The sequence below is a fragment of the Alosa alosa genome, chromosome 24 (genome assembly GCF_017589495.1).
Source record: "Alosa alosa isolate M-15738 ecotype Scorff River chromosome 24, AALO_Geno_1.1, whole genome shotgun sequence".
Classification (NCBI taxonomy): domain Eukaryota; kingdom Metazoa; phylum Chordata; class Actinopteri; order Clupeiformes; family Clupeidae; genus Alosa; species Alosa alosa.
This window is the reverse complement of record NC_063212.1, coordinates 7,115,075-7,132,168: the sequence shown is the minus strand read 5'-3', so window position 1 is coordinate 7,132,168 and position 17,094 is coordinate 7,115,075. Positions and strand designations below refer to the sequence as shown.

The 17,094-nt window shown below is 41.1% G+C and overlaps 1 protein-coding gene across 1 annotated transcript in view; it reads left to right on the top strand.

Moving 5' to 3' along the window:
• Positions 1 to 17,094, top strand: part of ipo11 (importin 11) — an 86,016-nt gene that overhangs the window by 11,690 nt on the left and 57,232 nt on the right. Inside the window, exons 7-11 of the mRNA XM_048236410.1 lie at positions 5,593 to 5,651; positions 8,063 to 8,111; positions 13,730 to 13,800; positions 14,475 to 14,667; positions 15,102 to 15,254. Coding sequence (XP_048092367.1) covers positions 5,593 to 5,651; positions 8,063 to 8,111; positions 13,730 to 13,800; positions 14,475 to 14,667; positions 15,102 to 15,254 — 525 coding nt within the window. The remainder of the gene's footprint in view (positions 1 to 5,592; positions 5,652 to 8,062; positions 8,112 to 13,729; positions 13,801 to 14,474; positions 14,668 to 15,101; positions 15,255 to 17,094) is intronic.

Below are 17,094 nucleotides of genomic sequence, written 5' to 3'. Positions count from 1 at the left end.
CAAAGGAAAGGCACATGAGCATCTCTCACTTATTATTCTCTCTGTTCCTGTTTCTCACCAAAGTTCACAAATAAGCAGTGCATCAACACTGGGCTGTCACACATGCGCGCGCACACACACACACACACACACACGACACACACAATCTCTGTCTCCATCCTCTCCCACTGTCTCAGCCCCACCCCCCTCACATTGTTATCTACACACGTGTGTATGTGTGTGTGTGTGTATGCGTGTGTTTGTGCGCGTGTGTATGTGTGTATGTGTTTGTGCACGTGTGTGTGTGTGTGTGTGTGTGTGCGCGTGTGTGTGCACTGCACGCATGAACATTGATGTGGCACACATTCTCTTCTCTCTCTCCTCACTCGGTCCTCCCGGCGTAGATGTGTGCAGAATTCTACACAATTCTCATTACTCCGTCTCTCTCTGTATCACTTTCTCCTTCCCCCCCCACACACACACACGCACACACACATACACACACATCTCTCTTATATATGACAAATAAAAAAAAAGTATTTTTCTCCATATGTTTTTTTCTCTCCAACATATCTCTTTCTCCTTCCTATCTGTTTCTCAAACACACACACACATGTGAACATATGACCTGACTCACTAAAGAGTCATTGGTCATTATCTTGTGGCGGTCATATAGGTTTAGTCAGATTTTTTTTTTTTTCATTTTTCATGCCCAAATTTCCGTCAATGATTCGGGACACTGAAAGACGGGTGCGAACTTGGTGGGCATGTAACCCCACATGGATAGCATGGAACCATCGTTTTTTCGTTTTGATCTGTAGCCCCGGCTGGACTGGACCCCGAAGGGAGGTGGGACGAACCCCACAGTTTTCTGTGAATATCTCGAAAACCGTAGGGTTTAGGAGGACCATTTTTTTTTTTGTATGTTGATCTCAAGGGGGCATGTCAACCCATCCATTACCACTTATTTCATGTATAAGCGCCACCTAGTTAAAATTAAAAAAGCAAAAAAAAATTAGGTGTTTTCATCACAATATCTCTGGCTGACAAGGTCAAAACTGCACGAGATTAAAAGTGTAGGATCATTATGACACCTTCCGAATGCATGCCAAGTTTTGTGTACTTTTCGTTCATGGGGGGCCCTTACAATAAAATAATTTATGTGTACATTTAGTGACGTACACCAACAAGGAGTTCGGGACACTGAAAGACCCGGGGTACACAAAACGGTGGGCATGTACATGGATAGCATGGAACCATAATTTTTCGTTTTGATCTGTAGCCCCCAGCTGGACTGGACCCCAGAAAGGAGGGAGGGCAGACCACAGTTCTCTGTGAATATCTTGAGGAACTGTAGGGCCTAGGATGACAAATTTTTCCCGTATGTTTGCCTCAGGGGTCATGTTAACCCATTCCATGTGCACACATGTGCATAAACAGATACCACACACATACATTTACAGTAATCATCACATTATGACACATACTCACACAGTAGACATATGTACGCGTATGCATGCACATGCACAAACACACATCATGAGCAAACACACAAACACACTTACATACCACACACACACACACACACACACACACATAAACATAAACTTGTACGCGCACACATGCACACAATTCAAAATTTTTTCCGTCATCTACTTCCTGGATTTTTGGTCATTGATACCGGGACACCGAACCACCAGGGGTATATGAAATTTGGTGGGTATGTAGCCCCACTAGACTTTTACGGAAAATTTTCATTTCAACCACCCCCCCTGCTGCCCCCCCGAACCAAAAAAAAAGCAGTTTTTCCTAAATAACTACCTGAACTGTGGCACTGAGGATGAAGAATCTTTTATGGTATGTTGGTCTCAAGGGGCCCTGGCTCAACCTGGCTCATAATCACTCATTTGTGATTTGCACCCCCACCCCCCCGGTAAAAAATGAAAATGCAATATTATTCTGCTTTAATCGCCCCTATCTTCAGTTAAGATGTTCAGAACTGCACCAAATTTTATGTGTATGATTGACCTGGCATTCTCTGGGGGTATGCCAAGTTTCGTAGAATTTCATCCATGGGGGGGTCTAAAAAAAATTAGGTTATGTGTACATTTAGTGACTGTACACTCATTGGCCTGTAAATGGCGGTGCACACATATACACATGCACACACACAGGCACCCACATACTATCGGTATTAGAACGGCCGATACATAATTACAAATTCAGTAGGATTAAAAGAAAGCCAAAATAAATATTCATCATCATCATCATGGCTGCATTTTCAGTATTGGCGATAAGTAGTCGTTTGTCCACTAGATGGCGCATAGTTGCAGTGAGGCGTAATTTTGTTGGAAGTTAAAGTGGGTTGGAAAAACAATGGGACGCTTCCTACAAGGACTGTAATTTACCGCAGCGAACATCTAATAAGGATAGGACGATGTTCACATGAAGTGTAATTCCCATTTCTTCTTGAAGCCGAAATAAATCTGAGGATGTTTATCGGACATGCTTGGTTTTTACTGCAGGTACGTTAATCTTGTAATATCAATAAGGACCTAGGTAATGTTACCGTTAACTTTGGTTGAGTGATGGAGGCCCATTTGATTGATTGCATTTGTAGAAAACTATAAATGCGGTTATACCAAGCAAATTGATAGCAGCACTGTTTGTATCTTTCGACTGTCATTTATTGCACATGCTACAAAATCATTCTGTGCAATGGAAGATTTACCAACATTACACGGTCTGATACAGTTTTGCCTATACGTCGCGTGAGACTGAGGCGCCTGTTTATTTTGTTTTAAGTGCGTGCAGGGTGTGAGAGGGGAATCGATGTGCTTTGATTCCAGCTTGGTAGTTGTAGTCTGTGAAATTAAAAGCACGTGTGTGTGAAGTATCCAAACAATGACACCTTCATTTCATTATGGCTGCTTTAGCAACACACCTTAAGCTACTGTGTAGTGGGTCCCATTTAGAAGTGGCTACTTCATTCGCTTTCCTTGACTCATGGAGCTGCGTGAATGTTATTACAACTTTTAAGCCCGCGATATGACAGTTTAAGTCCGCGATGCACTGTAAAGGCGTAAGCCATTGGTTTCAAAGGAGATTTTATTTGTGTAGCCAGCATAGCCTATTGACAATTTATGTTGTAAATAGGCCTACCTTATAATCCTACCTGTAGCTTAGGGAAGCTAACAGCTTTCTATTAGGATCTAGTTTGTTAGTTACCGTTTTGTCATAACTCCCCTGATGCATTTTGCATTTAGAATAGCCAGGCGTGTATATCTCAATCGGAAAATTAAACGATATCGGTGCCTATGGACTAGGCTGGGTGAACCAGACTGATCTGCCAGTATTTATTTTTGAGTTCTTTAAAAGATTGAGCTTGGTCTGATGAAAGCCAGACTAGCCATGGACCTCAGTTAAACAATGCAAGGGAACATGAATCAGCCTATATTTGCACTAACAATAACGGACAAAAGCTCTTCAACTTTGGCCCGTTAAAATGTGTATGAACAGTCTAGCGGCGCATTTCATCAAGGCCCATTTGGACATGTCAGTTATTTGCACCACTGGTTAGATGTAAAACAGCATTTCGTTTCAGACTACTGTTACTTAATTTGTGCATTAACAATAGCGTTTCAGACTACTGTTACTTAATTTGTGCATTGACAATAAAAGTATTACATGAACTAAACATGACTAAAATCTTATGTAGAAGAAGAAACATTCACAAAAAATCCATCCATCCAAAAATGACCTTTGTTTTTGATAGCTGTTGAAAACGGCATGGAACTGACAGAGATGTTTTTTTTTATAAATAAATAAATAAATAACATTATGCTGATACCTTTTGCTTTTCCCAAATACAATGTAGTATACAGGTGTAAGTGACTTTTCATCAATCAGTTGCAATGGATGAACTGTGATGAACTGCCCTACTTGTGATTGTTTAGAGATTTTAAAGGTTTTTATAACAATGCTACATCTTCTTTGGCTATTCTACAATCTATTCACCTTTTCAGCACCAGTAGGCTACTTTCTGTGCAGCCGCACACACACCTCAGGCATGCCAAACAAGCATACACAAAAGTTTCAAGAGTGGGGATGGAGTAAAATATGGAGACAAATTGAAGTGTGATTTCTTTTCGCGGAACGGATGTACAGGACTGAGCGGCGGTCATATTTTGTACCGCTATGCGGTACATCTAGTTATTCGCTTGTTTCTTTTAATGGGAAAAACCATTCATCATCTGTTGCATTTCCAGTTAACGTCAACATGAATGACAGGAAGGCACTCTACCAGCAATTTCTACAAAATAACCTTAGATGGCAACATTAAGAATAAAATGACACATACCTTAAAATACAAAGAGAACGGACAAAAGGTTCGGGTGTTGCACACTGGCATTCAAAATTCCTTCTTCTCTGCCAGCTATATGGTACCTGCCCCCATCCCCGTCCCTCCCTCCCAGGGTGCCATCTACAGGCCTGGAGATACTCTCCAAGGCATTTTCCCTGACAGCAGACTGAATGTGTGCAATGTGTGCTATGTCATGAGTGTGCAAATACTAAAACATACAAACTTTTCATTGACAATATTAATCATAAGAATTAAAATGTTACCACAGAAACACACAAAACATTTCCCCTCTGGCACATGAGCATCTCTCACTTATTATTCTCTCTGTTCCTGTTTCTCACCAAAGTTCACAAATAAGCAGTGCATCAACACTGGGCTGTCACACATGCGCGCGCGCACACACACACACACACACACACACACACACGACACATACGACACATATACACACACACACACGACACACACGACACACACAATCTCTGTCTCCATCCTCTCCCACTGTCTCTACGCACGTGTGTGTGCGTGTGTGTGTGTGTGTGTCTGTGTGTGTGTGTGTGTGTGTGTGTGTGTGTGTGTGTGCGCGTGTGTGTGTGCACTGCATGCATGAACATTGATGTGGCACTCATTCTCTTCTCTCTCTCCTCACTCGGTCCTCCCGGCGTATATGTGTGCAGAATTCTACACAATTCTCATTACTCCGTCTCTCTCTGTATCACTTTCCCCCCCCCCACACACACACACACACACACACATACACATACACACACACACACTCTCTCTTTTATATATGACAAAGAAAAAAAGTTTTTTTCTCTCCAACATATCTCTTTCTCCTTCCTATCTGTTTCTCAAACACACACACACACACATGTGAACACATGACCTGACTCACTAAAGAGTCATTGGTCATTATTATTCACTTGTTTCTTTTGATGGGAAAAACCATTCATCATCTGTTGCATTTCCATTTAACGTCAACATGAATGACAGGAAGGCACTCTTTTAGTCCGTGCAGACTGTGTCTGCAGACATGATTATGTTTCAGATCCTGATGGCTGACGATTCTGAACAAGCCTTCAAACCCGATTCCCTTAATCACTATTGATACCGCCAGTCGGTTCTCCCGTTGTGTTTTGCAGCGTAATGATGCACTGTGTGTGTTTGTCTCGAGGGAACCACAAGTAGGGCCCTGTAACTGATGCCTGTGCCTGTGCCCGCCCCCACCCCCACCCCCCTCCCCCATGCAGTGCTGAGGAAACTGACGGTTCATGGATTTATCGAGCCCCAACAGAACATGGAGGTGATGGTAAGTGCAAGCACAACAGTCATTAAGAACAAATGCATCCCCGACAGCCAGCCTCCAGCGACTCCGTTAGGTGAGAGGATTTTAAGCCTCCTGAACCAGAGGTGTAAATGACGGGAAAAGATCGGCCTTTTGCGCAGTCTGCGAGTCTCTCTAATGGGCCAGCTGCCCACACAAGGTCATCTGATAACGTCCATGTGTGGACGGTGGATAAAGTAATAAGGGAATAAGGGGAAGAGATTGAATGCAAACCAAATTGGCCCTCTGGCTTGCGAAGAGATATTAATGAAGGCTTCAGTTCAGTACCATCTGCAGAGTTCCCACAGACAGTCTCCTTGCGCTGTCAAGACACTGGTGCCTATCTGCCTGCAGGCATGGACGGACGTGCTTTTAAAAAGCTGTTATGGGCAGCAGACCCAGATTTGGGACGGTGGACAGTTTCCGAGGGAAAGTGCTGCACAGGCACTGACAATCTATCATTTGGTATTGTCACGAGGTCCAAGAAGTTCTGCTTCAAAAATTTCCCGAAAATGTGTCATTAATTGCCTCCATCCCAAACCAGTGGGCAGTTAAATTTGAATTCACAATTCAAAGCAACGTAGCAGTTTGATTTTTTTTTTTTTATAATGGCAAGGGTAATGACTGTTCAATACAGGTTTTCCTCTGAAGATTTCCGCTGGCACCTGATTGACAGCTGTGTTATTTCTTTATTTCATTGGAGTCATGCCAGCACTGAAATAATGAGTGATAAGTCATTTAATTAGCATGTTATGTGACCGCCACCATTCCATCTCAATTTTGTGTTTTATCAGGTATGTACATACAAGATTATTCATCAGCATATTATATTGGTTCAGATGTGTCTGTCTATAATAGTTGGAAACAAGAGGACCATGCCTGGAAAATGACTAATCATCTAATTATCAAACCTACTGTTGGCTTACTTTGATGGACTTAATCCAGTCCGACTTGTTGCCTGGCCTTACCTCTCTTTGCAAATAAAACATGGAGAGAAATAAAGCTCTTTGATTAACTGTATGTCTATAAGCATGTTAATTAGAAATATTTGTTCAGTATTTTAATTGAATTTAGCCTACAGTCGGTTGGCAATGGTTGTGTTAGTTTAGCGTTGGATAAGGAAGGAGGGACAGTTGCAACTAGACATACTGCTTAATGGTGCGTACTATAACTGCTGCATAATTTTGCCGCCTGCTATGTGAAGAACATATGCCCCTCAAGTTCCCTCACTCAACCTCCTGCTACTTCTTGCTAATAGCAAATGGAAGGATTGCTGTTGGTGCATACCGGTAATACCAAAAAACTACCAACACTACCAACTGTAATAATACTACCAACAAGATCAAGTAGAACTGGTAATTGATAAAAGTGTTGCCCTCCAGATAGAATTTGTCGCCGTACAAATAGGTTGGTAGTATTTCTGAGATTGGTTTTCCTTAATATCTATATGATTGCCAGTATGAGGGTTCCTTAAAGTCTTTAGTTGTAAAAAGGTTTTTAGAAGTTTTAAATTTATCTTACAAGGTTTATCAGCGAAGCACTAGATGTTTGCGTTGACTTCATTCACTACGTGGCACTTCTCTGCAAATGAGTCGCAATAAGGTTACCATGATGTGTCTCTTAAAGGCCAACTTAACAATAAAAAAATATAATTGTCTCAGTGGTTGTTGATTGTGGCCTACCTGACTTCTTTAATGTGTAGCGTTGCATTGGCGTCCAATATCTCGTCATCTTTATAGGAGTTTGTTTTGTTTGGATGATGTGTAATAAATACACATTTTTGTCTGGATAAGGTTATAAGGCTAACAACAACATTGATTAATACCATTGATTCAAAGCAGTCTCTGCCTGTAGACCCCCACCGCCACCCACCCTCTGTCTGGACCAATGGAGCTACAAAGTTATCATTAGAATCACCAAAAAAATGTAGCATCAATCCCAACATACTAAAGACTGCCCTGAGACACCCGACTGCACCCCATAGCCCCACCTTAATCCTCATTTGCCTCATTACATCAAATTGAATCAAATTGAAGTCCTCCCTAGTTGGTTGCTGACGTATGACACATCTGGTGATTAGCATGAATGCGTGGCAGTCATTTAAATCCATTTGATCGATAGTTAACCAAGCGCTCGCCCTACCTGATGTTTATGCTCGTGCTGTTTGTCTCACTGCTTTGTGCAGAAGTGTGGGCGAACAGGGGTGATGGATGTTAATGAAGACATTTGTCTTTAAACTGGCATTCTTGAATTTGTTTAACTTTTATCACACCCGGTTGTGTTGTCTATTTTTTTCCTTTGAAAGACATAACAATGAAAGATGCTTCTACTGCTGTGAAGTTAGTGAGCGATGAGGCAACTGATCTGTTCTCCTTTTTCTTTATTCCCCCCTCCAGGGCTTTTTGAACTCTGTGTTTGAGAGACTAAAGCAGTTTCTGGAGTGCTGTAAGTATCTATACTACTTAACTTATGGTAGAAATGTAAATGTATCTCTATTTTTCCCTCCCAGTGTTTGTTTTTTTTGTGAGGAGACAGGGTGTATAGATCTATATTAAGCATTTCATATTCCGAAAGGTTCCACATAAAGCACACATTAAGTGTGACTGGTGCAACTCTGAATTATTCTGAAGAGGGTTGAGTGTATATTTTGTGTGTTTGTTTCTTTGCTTATGATTCATACTGTTTGATTTGTGTTTGGCTTTCATTGACCCTGTTAATGGAGTTTTGTGTATCTCTTTACTCTAATGGCCAATCTGTTTTTGATGGCCCTGAGTAATGTCAGTTGCTTCCCCCCACAAAGAGTTAGAGAGCCAGTGAAGCGTAGCCAAGGCTTTTGGAACTTTTTCAAGGCATAATTAGATTTGGCCATGGTCCTCAAAAAATCAATCATGCTGAATAGCTTCTGCTTAAATGGTCATGTGAATAAGGAAGAGTCTAACTGATGCCAACCCCTTGTCTTTGGAAATTGTGTTGCCAGCATAATCGTAATTTGTGCAATGTTGTCAGTGTCTCACTTTTCTGTGAACAATAGAAGTTGAAGTTTAAGAAGTTTAAGTTGAAGAATAGTTGAAGTTTTGTTGAAGTCACTGTTGCTGAGTCTCCATGGCTGTAGATTGACTGTGTTTTTGTATTAAGATATTATGATACAACTGGCAACATAGCCTTGCCATGCCCACCTTGATGTCCTTTAAGGGAGACATAGTCACTAATGTTTCCTTCAGACTCCAAAAAGGGTTGGTCAATAGTGATGCTATAGTCATACAAATTTGAAAGTGGCTGTGGTGAACTGTAGTAGCAACGCCTGCAAACATCAAAATTGCAGTCGGAAGAATGTGTACATTTATATACAGCAAAAGTAGGCCTACATACATTGCTTCCTGACTGACAATGCTGTTTATTGTCAGTTTGTAAAGTTTAGGTGAAGTAGGAAGTAACGTTAGGAATCCCTGATTAATGTTATTGGTTAGGCTGGACCAATGATGTCAAAGTTAATGCTTTGTCTCAGATTTTGATCAAAGTTTGTCCACCTAATATTGATCAAAGTTGTATTTAGCCTATTCACTGCAGTAGACCTGCATCACTGTATGAAACATTACAAAAACATGAAACATGACATATTACATAGAACTGTAAATCATCTGATCATCTAATAATTACAAATATCTAGGCTATATATAACATTTATTTTATATTTGGTCTGCTCTAAAATCATGTATTGAACAATTTAAGCACAGCTCAGCTTTAAGAAACTCAAATAGACTAGATGCATGCTTAGGATTTTGTGATCATTAAGGCTACTTTCACAAACTCTTAGTCAGCTGTCCTCTGATTTACCAATATCTAGGCGATATTTGTAACATTTATTTTGTATTTGGCCTGTTATGAAATCATGTGGAACAATTTAACCACATTGTAAAACTTAAAGCCCAAATTTGGAGACATCCATGCATGTCGAAATGTACTGCAAATTCAAAACTGGATTACTCTGGAATGGCTAACTGTACAGGGGACTGCTTTACACCTTTGTGTTCGGTAAGGTCATGTGGTTTGTCATGTGTTAAAAGAAGGGTTCGTGAAGTAAAAGAGATGAATGGGTAGGGAGATCATGGACGCAAAACCTTCAGTAGAATGTATGATTAAATTGAATTATATTATTTACTTTTCTCGCAAACCGTTCAACACAGCAATTATCGGCTAACATCGTTTAAAAAGCTGAAAAAAGCTCTTTCATGTGATACTTGTGATGTCTGTGTGATGATGAGTAGGCTACTTCGCAAGTAGTTCAACTGAGAAGAATGGGTGAATTTGGACGCACTTTCTTTCTTGCGCTGTCACTTTCTCCACAGCGTAAAAGACTAAATTAATTTGTGCTGTGAATGCTAAGATTATTTTGACAGGCCACAGGCTAAATAAAAATCGCTATTAGTAGGACGCAAAGCAGAATATTGAAAGAAGGGGGCACAAAGGCCACCGTGGCCTGTAAACCTCTGACTTTCAAAGGGGCATCACGGCCAACGCAAGGGGCTACGAGGGCCATAGCCATTCCTACCCTGGTTCTCAGTATGATTGGACTGCTAAAAGGTTTTTTGTATCCACAACAATTGGCAACAATGATTATTTTGTCTGCAAATACAATACTTTATTAATGTTGAGCCAATGTTTGAGGCCTCTGCAACAAATGCACATGAGGATATTAAAGGAGAATTCTGGTGTGATATTGACCTAAAGTGTATTGAAACATGATACCGAGTGTGAACGTATGTCTCATAGACCATCTTGGCTTGTCCCCTGCACTCCAAAATCTGGTGCTAGTTAGCCGATGCTACCAACAGCTTTTTCAATAGTGGTAGACAGGTTTTTCACTTCATTGGTAGACTTCTGAGGGCCCTGACATTTAAAACGAGACATTGAGAACTTTGAAAAAGCACTGGTAGTTTACTTACAAGACGATTTATACAGACAGTATCTTCACGAAGTTTAGCGTTTGCAGCCATCTTGAATTTAGTCACGATAAGTCGAAGTAAACGAAAGTAAGAATGAACAGGTATGATAAGGGATCAGATTCCAATAATAATTCAGTGGAAATGCATGGATTCCAGTTGCTGCTACTGGAAGAAACTGGAATCTATGCATTTTGGAGTGCAGGGGACAAGCCGAGATGGGCTATGAGACATACGTTCACACTCGGTATCATGTTTCAATACACTTTAGGTCAAGATCACACCGGAATTCTCCTTTAAGGATAAATTAAGGTTATTGTAATTTTTGGTAATGTTCAGTTTAGTCATTTTGTGTATAAAGTGGCATTTTTATTCTACATAAATACACTTACCGGTACTTAGTTACATTGTATACCAATGCGTTTTCATTCCTGTCCCTGAGGCAAAACAATGGTTTTGAGTCTATTTATTTATCTATGGTACAACATTGGTAACCTGACCCTCGCCAGATGAATTTTGTTCCGCTTAGCTCCGGCTAGCTTCACTCACATCCATCTGGGACCTCTTCCATTGAGAGTGATTTCTGCAACCGACTTTATGGTTCAGCCAATCAGGACGCAGGGCGGGAGTTTCATAGATCTGACATAGTGGAGAAGCGACTGTGAGACTGTTATCAGCGTCACGGGTTGGCTTTGATGTGAGTGGTTGAAGTAGCACGTCAATAGATGACGGACAAGTGGCTTATTCAATCATATGCAAGCATTTTTTGATTAGGCCCAGCCTTCTGAAACACCATTCCAATGGATCGGTTACAACATTGGCAGAGAGTCAGGTTACAACATTGGCACTTTGTACACTAAATGACCATACACTGAGGTACTTTCACATACATTTTCATGTGCCTTCTAGCTACTCCACATACCATTCTAATGATCTTATGAAAATGACAAAACACAACCTCCCCTTGTTTAATCCTTAAACTTTTCAAGCCTATTATATGTAAGGAGCTTAAATATTTGTACAATATTAACAAAATATAGTATATAAAGAAAACAATAATGATTGATACCAAATGTGTACAATAACAAGTTTATACTACCCTTAACCCTTAAAGGAGTACCGTCACACCGGTGTGACGGGAATGTTGAGAAATGAACGTTCTAAAGAATATCTGGGTTCATTGAATTCAACATAGAATTTTAGAACCTTCAATTGAACTTAGAATGTTAAAAAATCTACACCTTTAAGGGTTAATGTCACTCGTCTTGCACTTAATCGGTGTCAGGAGCGAGCCCAACATTCCCTCTCCTCTGGCTCCAACCATTTCTGAACTACACATTAGCAGTGTCCACCTTTTAAGCTGCTTGGAGATTTCATCTGACTTGTTATGGGATGCTCACATCAAGTACATCATGGCCACGGATCCATTATCTCAGTGTTGCCAGAAGAGCTGGTCTCCCATGCGATGTTCAAAAGTAAATATACATTAGCTTAATTCGTCCAGTTTTTGAATATGCCAGCCCAATGTGAGGTGGATGACAAAGGGTCTGTCTGAGGAGCAGCAGAGAATGCAAAAACGTTGGCTGCACTTAGTGAAAGACGTGATGAAGCCACCCTATGCTCCCTCACCAACTAAAGGACCGTTCTTCCTCTCCATGATTTCCTGCCTGCCTGAATGCTGCATACTCCAGCATTCTATATGTCAGCATATAGTGTAGTGCTAATGAGTAGAACTAAAAAGGCTTCAATTCCCTTTTATTCCTAGAGCTTTTAAGCTGTTTTGTAAATGATCTTTATTACAATATTTCTTTCCTTTGAATGTCACCCCTCCCCTTGTTTGAAGCAATAGAGACTGCACTGTTATAAAAACTATTTTTTGATGCGCTCGTACCCTGCCATGTCAAACATGAATAAATAAATCTGAATCTGAACAGATGAGGAAGAAATCACAAGTAGTCAGAATCATCTCCCAGTTACGACATGGGTATTACCACCTATGACTGCGGTAACGCCACTGCATAGCCTCAGTCAGAATCATCTCCCAGTTACGACATGCGTATTACCACCTATGACTCCGGTAACGGCACTGCGTAGACTCATTATCTTTTATTTATCAGAACAGTACAGCATCGGCTCTATACTCCTGGCATCTATACTGTGCTGCCAAGAAAAGAGTTTCCAACAGAGAAGTTAAGAGAAATATTTCCAACAGAGAAACCCCCCCCTGGCTCTGAGATGTTGATACATCTGCCGGCTTTATAATCTTGCGGTGGTTTCAGTTGTATTCAGCGTGCCTCACAGTACATCTTCAAATATTTAGCATCACATTGGGCTGCAGTGAACAAAACATACTTGTAAGAAAAGGAAATGGATTTTTTTTGGTTTCTTGTTTTTATTTGGGGGGGTTCTTGCTTCACATATTAACCCATTAACACATCACCACATCAACCAAAAAAAAAAAAAAAACCAGGGACGTGACATAGCTCCATGGAGGCGTTTGCCACCTCTGTCATGTAAGGCAGAGGGAGCAGACTGTGTCACTCTAGGCTGCCCGTGATTGCTTCCCAGCCATCTGGCTGCGGATATTAACTCGAGCACCAGCCATTATCAGCTGCTGGCAGGTGTGAATAAACTTACTCACTGACGTGAACCACTCATCCGGAATGACCTTGTAATAATGCTATTCCTGTGCCGCTGATTACATGACTCCTTTTTGACCATTTTGCCACCACTTTCTTTGATCCAAATAATCCTATATGTCGGCTGCACAGACATGCAGGCTTTTTCAGTCTCTCATGTGTGTAATCAGCATGCATGTAAGAATTTTGCGAATCTGGTGCCTCTTTTGAGATTAGGAAATGGTGTAAGCCATATGCAATGCATCACAAGATATTGTGGACCTTGGTTGAACAGGTAAAATATTATTCAGTCAAATTCCAATCTTGTTTTTATAGAGACTGCCAGCAGTGAATTTTGGCTCAGGGCACTTTACGGAACCCAAGGCCTGAACTCAACTCCATTCAAATGCAGTGAACAGTCCACATAACAAGTCTTTTCCGTACTCTGTGTCAGTCATTGCTGTGTGTGTTTATATATCGACTTTTCTATGATTGATCTTTACAGGTCGACCAGTTCAGCCAGGAAACGTCTGCAGAGAAAAACTAGAGAAGACCATCATTTTATTCACCAAAGTTGTAAGTCAAACTGACACCACAAATAACCATTGATGAATACATATTCAAAGATGAACTTGGAACTATTTAAACTAGGTCTACAAATTTGAAGATATTTAATTAATCAGTATCCAGTTTCTATTCATTATTTTAAATGAGTAGATCCTCACTGTCAGTTGAAATGCAGGCATCCCATGTTAACCTTATCTGCAGCATTCAGTGATCATTGACTTCTCCACTGGAGATGTGAGTGGGTTTTGGGAGGAATAAAGGTGGCTTAACTCCGCAGTGCTCCTCCCCTATTATAAACATCCCCTCATTAGCCGAGCAATTTAGCATAATTATTCATCCTCCGAAAATCCACTCCGGGCCTGAGTCATTCTTTATATCTGGTTGACTCTATTCTGGAGTAGTAGGGTCATAGTGGGTTTCCTGGCCACAAGGGGTCCACAATTTAGAGCTTTTATAACATCTGTGTTGACTAACTAGGAAATCATGCATTGATGGATGCGAGTCCTCACACATGGCTGTTCCTGTTTGCTCGCTAAACTCTTGTTAGCTCTGCAGCGAATGAAGCATCTCATTTTTGTGTGTCAACACCGAAGATCGAATGAACCAGCTACCTTATGCCTGTCACTAATCTACAGTGTATATTTCTAGACGCGAAACTGAAGTGATTGTTTATTTTGACGTAGCTTTTGGACTTCCTGGAGTCCCACCCTTACCCGTTCATCCCGCTGATCCAGCGGTCACTTGAGTTCGCTGTCAGCTACGTTTTCACGGAGATGGGCGAGGGCGTGGTGTTCGAACGCTTCATCGTCCAGTGCATGAACCTCATCAAGTTGATCGTCAAGAACGATGCCTACAAACCTAACAAAAACATTGAAGGTTAGTGGTAACAGTGTTTTTTGTTTGTTTGTTTGTTTGTTTGTTTGTTTGTTATTTAGAATTTTCCTGTCTCACCATAATGTTGCTCCTTGCAGAATACTTAACATTTCTTCAATTTCAATTGTTTACAGTTAAAATGTGATCTATCCTAGCGTCATGGGTTTGATTCCATAAATATTTGAGTTATCTGTGTTGATACTTTTATACGTGTTGGTCGATTAGTTCTGTAGGATTACTATTTGTATATCTGGGCTGTATCGGCCTCAACTTTAAGATGTATGCTAGTTGTATATCTTGGCAGTGTCGGCCTCAACTTTAAGAGAGAAAGTATGATGTTGGCAACCATTGCAATAAGTCTTTCCTAACCTCATTTCCATACCCACAAATAGCTTTCTGCGTGAGCTTATGCTAAAGGCTTTGGACTCTGTCCACAGACACAAAACCCGAGAGCCTGGAAGCGCACAAGATCAAGATGGCCTTCTTCACACATCCTACACTGACGGAGATCGGCAGACGGCTGGTGTCCCACTACTTCCTGCTCACCGAGGAGGAGCTGGCCATGTGGGAGGAAGACCCTGAGAGCTTCGGTGCGTATGGGACAGAAAATACAAACAGACCTGTAAACACAGCTTTAGTATGTATGGGACAGAAAATACAAACAGACCTGTAAACACCGCTTTAGTACGTATGGGACAGAAAATACAAACAGACCTGTAAACACCGCTTTAGTACGTATGGGAGAGTGTTTTGGTGTGTATGGAAGAGAGTGTTTTGGTGCGTATGGGAGAGTGTGTTTCGGTGCTTATGGGAGAGTGTGTTTGGTGCTTATGGGAGAGTGTTTTTGGTGCCTTGTGGGAGCGGTGGGGGAGAGTTTTTTTTTTATGGGATGGGAGAGACCTGTGTTTTAGTGCTTATGGGAGAGTGTTTGGTGCCAATGGGAGAGTGTGTTTCGGTGCTTGTGTTTGGGTGGGAGAGTGTTTTTTGTATGGGACAGAAAATGGGAGAGACCTGTAAACACAGCTTTTGCTTATGGGAGAGTGTTTTGGTGCGTGTGGGAGAGAGAGCTTTAGTGCTGGCATTGCATCTGGCACGTTTGTGCTGCCTTTGAATTGAGTCATGCAGCAAAGATGATACTGAGCCAACAAGCATTGATGTTTGCATTGGTGTTTGTCTATTGGGATGTTTGGTGTTCTACTTCCTTGTCTCCAGACCCCATCTGGCGGTCTTCCACCAGTTGTAGACCCACAGTTACATATGTAACCAGCGTTTGTTTGTCAGAAATATGGATACGATCTGAAAGGATCATGTTTTTTGTGAAGTGTGGAGAGTATTTTGTTTTTTGCTTGCCATCTTCATAGAAAACAGAAGTAGAAAACAACTTTTGTTAAGCTGTTATTCGTCTCAATTCTCAGTGTGAGGAAAAAAGAAGCAGTCTTTTTCACCCTTGCACGCTTGACGTGACAACGTTTTTTTTGTTGTTTTTTTTTAGTATTATTGCTCAGCTGTAAACTTTCAGTAGCAGAAACTTTTACTTGCAGATCTGTAGATGAAATATATCAAGCCAGAAAAAAAGGGAGAGTAGGGTCCCTTTCATACTGTCGTCCCTGAACTTTTGGAGGCGAACAGTTTTTGTTCTTATCCATGGATGAGAACACTCCGTGATGCTTCAAAGGAGGAACGACTTCCAAAACAGCCACCAACCAGCACCCCCTCGATTGCACAGGCTGCTCTCTTCTTCAGCCGGCACACAGCTGTCTGGAACAAGTGCGGCTTCAGTGCTTGATGTACTTGGATGTATTAAAAATCCGTTTGCTTCAGCTACAGTTTGTGTTTGGGCTGAACACAGTGGATTGCACTGTGGGTGTGACTTCAGAAAAAATTCAGACAGGCACTAAACTGCAAGGTAAACACTGAATTAATCAGTGTTGAGGTGCACCAGCTCCATTACTCTTCGCCTCCTCATTCTATTGCCCAATACATAATGGTAAACAGTATTCATGTCAATGTCAGATCCATTCTCAGAGATAAAAAAAGAAATCCCACACTGCCAAGGAAATTACTCACTTGGGTTTTGGGCTTTGACTACGTGGCATCCGAGTGACAGGGTAGTACAGCCCAGTGGGAATGCTTTTCAAAGCCATTATTAAGCTCAGTTAAGTTTGAGTGCTGCAACAAAAAGCAGAACAAAAACCTTTGCTTTGTATTCAAATTCCTTAAAAAGAAAATTAAATTGTATTTTTTATATGTCGTCCAAACTTGAATATGAATATGGGTATATTCTGAGTTGTTCAAAGACTGTTCAGCAAGCCAGCTAATTAATATCTAAGAAGTAGTAACTCATTCAAAATAACTGATCAAAACCACTAAACCAAATCCATATTTAAGGTGTTGCTTTAATCATGTACATCCTAGGTCTTGACTGGTCTT